Source organism: Stigmatopora nigra, chromosome 5 (assembly GCF_051989575.1).
Source record: "Stigmatopora nigra isolate UIUO_SnigA chromosome 5, RoL_Snig_1.1, whole genome shotgun sequence".
NCBI lineage: Eukaryota > Metazoa > Chordata > Actinopteri > Syngnathiformes > Syngnathidae > Stigmatopora > Stigmatopora nigra.
Genome location: NC_135512.1, coordinates 2424836 through 2432932, shown reverse-complemented (window position 1 = coordinate 2432932; position 8097 = coordinate 2424836). Strand labels below are relative to the sequence as shown.

The 8097-nt window shown below is 34.7% G+C and overlaps 1 protein-coding gene across 1 annotated transcript; it reads right to left on the bottom strand.

Annotated features, from left to right (window-relative positions):
• Positions 1–1641: 1641 nt before the first annotated feature.
• LOC144196578 (uncharacterized) lies at positions 1642–5544 on the bottom strand. Its single transcript, XM_077716897.1, has 6 exons — positions 5374–5544; positions 4151–4278; positions 3970–4087; positions 3096–3180; positions 2803–3000; positions 1642–1901 (listed from the first exon to the last, which is right to left on the bottom strand). Exons 1-6 carry the CDS (start codon positions 5493–5495, stop codon positions 1659–1661), a joined length of 894 nt encoding a protein of 297 aa, XP_077573023.1. The 5' UTR covers positions 5496–5544; the 3' UTR covers positions 1642–1658.
• Between the last annotated feature and the right edge of the window lie 2553 nt (positions 5545–8097).

Here is an 8097-nt window from a genome sequence, read left to right as displayed (position 1 = left end):
TGACTAAAAACGTTCGTACCACGCAAGCAGACGGGAAACTGACATTACCGGTTTGGACTGTGACGCATTTCTATTGTTGCCGGTGGGCCGTGACAATCCTGAGCATACAATGTTTAAAAAGAGATGAAAGAATTAAAAAAAATAGCATTTGAACCAAAGGCATTTTTTTTGCATGGGAAAAATAGGCAAGTGCATAATGTGCAATCTATTTAAAGGCGCACAAGATTATAATATCCAATTTTTTACTAGATGTTTAGAGGGCTTTAAAAAAAAAAACAAATAGCTGTCATGTGGGTTTGTTCTGAAAAGTTTAATTTCTTGCAAGACGTCCAATCTGTCTTGAGTGGGAGGGGCCAATAATTATTAGAATATTTGTTGTATTAGAACATGTATGTATTATTTTTTGTGCAATTGCTCTGTATAATAACAGAAATGACAACTAATTTTCCATAATATTGTTTTTAATTGGATTTTTTTCCCATCTAATTGTCATTAGTTACATTGGCTGCAGCACAGTGGTGCAGTGGAACCGTGCTGGGCCCGTAACCCAGAAGTCGATGGTTCGAAACCATCCTCTACTAAAGATGGTGTTTTTAAATCTCTAAACTTCACTAATGAAGAAAAATCTCCTATAGATATATAAATATATATATACACATACTATATAAAAACATAGAAAACCATAAACTTACTCATACATGAAATTACACATAAATGTAACATACACACAACTATATTACTTCATACCTGTCAATGTATAGGTTTTTCCCCATATTTTATACTTTTTATATCATTTCAAACTTTTGTACAAGAAAATGTTTTTAAAAAATGTATTTTTTTTTTGTAAAAACCAATCTCGTTTTAGCCATTTTGGCTCTAATTCGGATGGTTTCAGTCACTAATAGCTGACAAAAACGTCATTATCGGCGACTAATATTGCCATGCTATAAGCATGCTATGCACATCCGCCTTTTCATTAAATATAGATATAGCGCGTCAGCAAGCAATGTACCCAGACGGTCAAGCTGTCAGACAACTGATTGGGCACCCCCTCCCCTTTGAAAAATCCTATACACGTACTTTTAAGTGCGCCTTATGTGAGTAAATATGTGCATTTGTCCGGTTAATTATCACTTATAATCACTTACAATCATTAATAAGAGGAGAGATTGATAGGTATGATACTTATACATATTTTTGTACCTATATATTTCCCACAAGTGACCAAAAGGTGATTAAAGTAACTCACCTATAAACAAAAGCGACTTGTCCATAAAGTGCTTGTGCTAAAAGGAAGACAAGTGTTTGTTTTTATCTCAGCTGGCATTTCCCCGGAACCTGGGGGCCAATGTGAACTTTGACCTCCTGGCCAATGAGGGACTGAAGTTGACGGCGCGGACCGGAAGGACGCTTTTGTAGGCGTGGCCTTCCCCCTCCGGACTGCTCATCCAAGGCGATCGGCGATTAGCGCAATCGCCGCTGCCCATCTCTCGGGTAAAGCTGTCCCGGTCTAAACCACAAGAGGGCGCCAAATCAGCAACTGCTTACTAGAATTTTTAGGCAGGGACAAAATGAAGAGGGTGCTGGAGCTAATCACAGCTAACTAAGAACTTATTGGGTAGCAAATTGCAAGCAAAAATGAGACGAAAAATTTAGAGTCAATTAGCTAGCATAGCATAATTGTTTTTGTCTTGTGGGAGGAATATGGAGTACCCAGAGAAAACCCACGTAAGAAGAATTGAATGTGACGCCTCCAGGCTCTTACCCATATCCACCAAGTCATCCAGTCGCTCCCGCGTAGCATTCTGAGAGCCCAGGGCGGCGACCATTCCGTGCAGTTTTTGGTTACGTCCTTTAGCCTCCGCTAGTTGCTTTTTTAGTGGATTTTGTTGGTGGACATCCTGAAAACGAAAGCCAATCAGCAAAGCCGTACAATTTGTACTACCAAAACAATAACAAACATATTTGTAGTTTGTCTGTCTGTCGTCATTATTGCCAAAAAATAGACCACTAAAATGATGGGTCTCCCATTTTTTGACAGTAGCACCAATCAGCCACAAGGTGTCCATAATTCCAATCAAAAATACCCAAATTGGCTCCTCCTACCAACCATGAGTGAGTAAGCATGCAAGAAAATTGGAAATAGCAACATTAGCATTAGCAAATGTTCCAACAAAATCAATTAAAGAAGCAAAGTATACATTTAAAAGTGTTATTATTTTATAAAAAAAATAAATTTGATTATTTAGTTGTCCATTTTTAATTTAAAAATAAAAAAATCATCCAAATGTTCCAACAAAATGTATTAAAGAAGCAAATTATACATTTAAATGTGTTATTATTTTATAAAAAATTCAATTTAATTAATTAGTTGTCATTTTTTAAATTAAAAACAAAAAAAAATCATCCAAATGTTCCAACAAAATCAATAAAAGAAGCAAATTATACATTTAAATTTGTTATTATTTTATAAAAAATCAATTTGATTAATTAGTTGTCATATTTTAATTAATAAAAATCATTCACTATTAATTACATTTGTTTTTACAATTCATGTATTTTTAAAACTGGCATATTTTTATTTTTGTAATTTATTGATAATTAATGATATCTATCCACAAATAATTTAATTAGTGGTCAATTACAATTTTTAATTTAATATATAATTTCCTTATTTGATTGCCTGTCACAAAATACATTGGTTTACACAATATTTCACCAAATTATTCCAAATGTTACCTTTTTATTTATTTATTTTGGGCCAACGACACGGTAGGGTCAGAAAATATCTTAAAATCTAACCGCTTTTATTTTGCGAAGGTTGACTTCGAGGTCACGGATGATTTCCTGCTGTCCCAAGATGACTTCCTTGGAGGCCGACAACTTCCTGTAGGCCAAGCTGAAGGCCTGCTCCTTTAGCGCCACCATGTGGGCCAACGCCTCGTCCTTGCTGGCCAGCGAGCGTTCCAACGTCCGCTGGGCCTCGCGCAACTCTGTCAACTGCCACACCAGGTCACCCATGGGTTCTCATTGTACCTCCCATCCGGCCTCGAACCCGCGCCATATCAAGCCACGCCCCCTCGCCGTCCACTTACTTCGACATCGGACGCTTTGGCGTGTCCACGCGACTGTTCCAGGTCCGATTTGACGCTCAGCAATTCTTCCTGCAAATCGGCCAGCCTGCCCATCGACATTAAAGCGTTAAAACGTCCGAAAAATTTCAATTTTTTTGCAGATTTTATCGTCGGGGGTGCTGGAGCCTCTCCCAGCTAACTACAGGCACCAGGCAAAGGACAATCTTAATTCTCACACTCAACTAATGTGTGGTCTCTTAATAAATCAATCAAATCTATAGTTTGTTAAAGAAAAATTGACCACCCAAAATCTACCAAAAACTAAAATACTAGTTTGTAAAAAAAAATGTTACAATGGCACAAAATGTGCCAATAACAACGAGAAAACTAGATGAGATTTAGAAAAAATTCAGAAAAAATAAATGTTATAATTTGGCGCAAAAAAAGAAAAATTGGAATAAAATAAATGAGAAAATTGGAGAACAGCAAAAGATGACAAACATCCCCCCAAAAAGATTAAGAAAATACTAACAAAAACATTTATCAGCCCAAAACTGACAAAAAAATGGAGCAGGAAAACCTGAACACCAAAAACAGCAAAAAATATCATAACACAGACAAACGAAAAAAAATACAAATAGAACAAATTAAAAGACTGGACAAAAAAACCCAAAAAGGGACAAAACGCACACAACAATTCTCCCAAACTACAACTAATTTGGGAGAATTGTTGTGTGTGTTTTGTCCCTTTTTGGGTTTTTTTGTCCAGTCTTTTAATTTGTTCTATTTGTATTTTTTTCGTTTGTCTGTGTTATGATATTTTTGCTATTTTTGGTGTTCAAACTTTCCCCAACATCGGCTGCACGTCTTCCGACTTTCTAACGAAAAAACAAACCTTTCGGATAATTCGTCGTCCTCCTCTTCCTGACCAAAAGGGGGTGCTCTTTCGTCATCCTCATCTGTTTGCGTGGCTTGGTGGCTGACAACAACCTTCGTCTTCTTCCCACCTGAAACTAAACGCACCACCTTTCTTTTCAACCCAACATTTGCAAACGCTAGACATTCAAACGGCTCACCTTGACTACGAAAATGGTCGCCGGCGTCCAATCCGCCGCCGCCTCCGCGTGGCGATTTCGGCGAGACTTGTCGCTTCTCCGCTGACAGTTTAGCATCGCGTAGGCTAGCTGTGGTTTGTACCAGATCGCTGTAACACAAATCATGCTAGTTGGACACTTTTGGTGAAACAGGATTATCCTCACAAGGTTTACAGGGGGTGCTGAAGCCTATCCCAGCTAATTGTGGGTACCCTGAAATGGTGGGCAGCCAATCACAAGGCACAAAGAGATGGACAACCGTTCATAGCTAGGAATATGTTAGCATACAATTAGCGTTTTATAGCTAGGAACATGTTAGCATACAATTCGCCTTTAAAAGCTAGGAACATGTTAGCATACAATTAGCCTTTAAAAGCTAGGAACATGTTAGCATACAATTAGCCTTTTATAGCTAGGAACATATTAGCATACATTTTGCCTATTATAGCTAGGGACATGTTAGCATACAATTAGCCTTTCATAGCTAGGAACATGTTAGCATACAATTAGCCTGTCATAGATAAGAACATGTTAGCATTTAATAAGCCTTTTATAGTTAGGAACATGTTAGCATGCAATTAGCCCTTTATAGCTAGGAACATGTTAGCATGCAATTAGCCTTTTATAGCTAGGAACATGTTAGCATACAATTAGCCTTTCATAGCTAGGAACATGTTAGCATACAATAAGCCTTTTATAGCTAGGAACATGTTAGCATACAATTCGCCTTTTATAGCTAGGAACATATTAGCATACATTTTGCCTATTATAGCTAGGGACATGCTAGCATACAATTAGCCTTTCATAGCTAGGAACATGTTAGCATACAATTGCCTTTTATAGCTAGGAACATGTTAGCATACATTTAGCCTTTCATAGCTAGGAACATGCTAGCATACAATTAGCCTTTTATAACTAAGAACATGTTAGCACACAATTAGCCTTTCATAGCTAGGAACAAGTTAGCATATACAATTAGCTTAGCATGGATGTTTTTTAGGATGCAGGAGGAAACCGGAGTACCCTTAAAAAAATCCACACAAGCCCAGGGAGAATATTCAAACCGCACACAGTGAAAACCCACCAGGGATCGAACCCTCGACCTTCACATTGTGAAGCCAATACGCTAACCGCTCAATCAAAAAAAATAGCTGATAGTCCGAACAATACAGTGATTTAATTCCATAATAAAAACAAAGTTTTACCTGAAAAGTTTGGCCACCAGTGGCACCGAGTCGATCCCAAAATGGAGTCTGTAGCCCATGTGGTCTAGATGCTTCCTGAGGTTCTTCCTGGTCTTGTCAGTGCTACTGTCCATGCTTCCCATCCGGACAGGACCAAAAACCACAAAAAAACACGTCCTTCCTGGTGGACTTTCCACGCCAAATCCTGCACAAATGTCACATTCTTTATGACAAACATCAAAGCTTCAAACAATAAAGGCTAAACGTACTCACCTATTGACCACCGGGTGCCGCTGTTTCCTCCTTTTTGATCATTTTATCAACAAAGAATCAACAAAAATTGAGGAAGACCTTTTATTTTTAGTTTTTTTTCTATATATATTTTTTTTTAAATGTGCCAGTCCCTCAAATAACTCACATGAGATCAGACATTTGACTTTTAAAACATGAGAATAAAAATTTATCAAGTAATGAGCAGGACAGCAGATTTGATTGTTTTTTGGGGGGTGGGTGGGGCTTAAAATTGAACAAGTTAAAATGTGTTAGGATGACACAGTTAAGAGAATTAAGCCTTTATAAAACAAAGTATATTTTAAATTGCATTTTTTTTTTCAGTGCCATTGACGTCGCAGTTCATTTTCTGCAATTAATCTTATTGGCGAATAATCTATTCTGATTGGAGAATTCTATTTTCAGAATAAAGTGAGTGGGCATAGAATAATAAACATTTTTTTTAGCAATTAATTAAGATTCAGCTCTATAGATTTGAGTTTTGTAACTTTAAAAAAATTGACATTTTCTGCAATTCATCTCAATTGTGATTAATCGAGATTAATCACAATTCATCTCAATTGCGATTAATCAAGATTAATCTGTTCATATTAGATTTTTTTCATTTAAAAAATGCAGGAAGAAATAAATAGACATTTTCTGAGATTAATATCAATTGTGATTAATCGAGATTAATCTTTTCAGGTTCGATTTTTGTAATTTTAAAAAAAGTCAGCAAGAAATAACGGAAATTTTCTGAGATTAATCTCAATTGCGAGTAATCAAGATTAATCTCTTCAGATTAGATTTTTTTGCAATTTAAAAACAGTCAGGATGAAATAAATAGACATTTCTGAGATTATTATCCATCGTGATTAATCAAGATTAATCTTTTAAGGCTTGATTTTTGTAATTTTAAAAAAATCGGCAAGAAAAAATGGTAATTTTCTGCAATTAATCTCAATTGCGATTAATCAAGATTAATTTCTTCAGATTATTTTTTTTGCAATTTAAAAAAATTCAGCCAAGAAATAAATACACATTTTCAGAAATTAATATCAATTGTGATTCATCTGCCAATTGATTTGTCAGTTCAACCATTTTTCCTTAATTTTCAGTAAAATATGAAAATATTAGAACATGATTCTAGTCAAAAAACAATATCTAGACATTCCCTCCTTCTGATATTTGCAAATAAATCCATATTTATGTCCATAAAAGGCCCAAAATCATTTTTTTCTGACGAGTCATAGAAGTGAAAAAGTGTCAAATGTTGCTTTTTTTTTGCATCACAGTTTTTTTGTTTTAAAAAGTCAATATTAAAAAGTGGTCCCCTTTAAACTAAACTATTTTCCTATCGGGATAAATTTTCAGTTTGTCCCATAAATCTTTAAAAAGTCATCAATCGATTGTATTCCGAAAAAACTAAAATAAGACAAAAACAGCAAAAAGCCAGGCCTTAAAATCTGTAAAAACATAAAATCAGGCAAAAAGTAGACATCTAGTACAAATGCTAATGCTAGTTGCTCAGTGTTGTTTGTTCCTCTAAAAAAAAAAAAATCTAATAAATCTCTGGGAACATAAAAGAAAAATCTTCTTACTGTAATTCAAGTTCATCCAAAAACAATCCATGGAAAGGATAATTTCTCTTTTCCTATGAATATATAGAAATATCGATATATTAGAAAAAAACTTCCAGCAAGTCGACAAAATCTAGGCAAACGTGCTTTGTTTTACCGTCACTCACATTAGCCAATCGCCAAACAGCAGTCCAGCAGCAGCGTTTTATCGGCAAAATAATCATCTTTTTTTAAAATATTTTTGTTTTTGTTTAAAAAGGTCGGAAATATGAAGATGGAATGAATTCATGTATCTAATTTATGCAACAATCAATCCCGATCAGACTTGTTTTTGTAATTTGAGACTAAGGAACCTGCACACAAAAAATCCACATTTTAAAATCAGTGTGATTAATCTATCAATAGATTAATCTGATTAAACTCAGATTAATCGATTGATAGATTAACCTGATTAAACTCGGATGACTATTGATAGATTACCTTGATTAATCTCAGATGAATCTATAGATAGATTAATTTGATTAATCTCAGATCAATATATAGATAGATTAATTGGATTAATCTCAGATCAATCTATAGATAGATTAATTTGATTAATCTCAGATCAATCTATTGATAGATTAATTTGATTAATCTCAGATGAATCTATAGATAGATTAATTTGATTAATCTCAGATGAATTTATTGATCGATTAATTTGATTAATCTCAGATGAATCTATTGATCGATTAATTTGATTAATCTCAAATGAATCTATTGATAGATTACCTTGATTAATCTCAGATGAATCTATTGATAGATTAATTTGATTCATCTCAGATCAATCTTAAAAATAGATTAATTTGATTAATCTCAGATGAATCTATTGATAGATTAATTTGATTAATCTGATAGA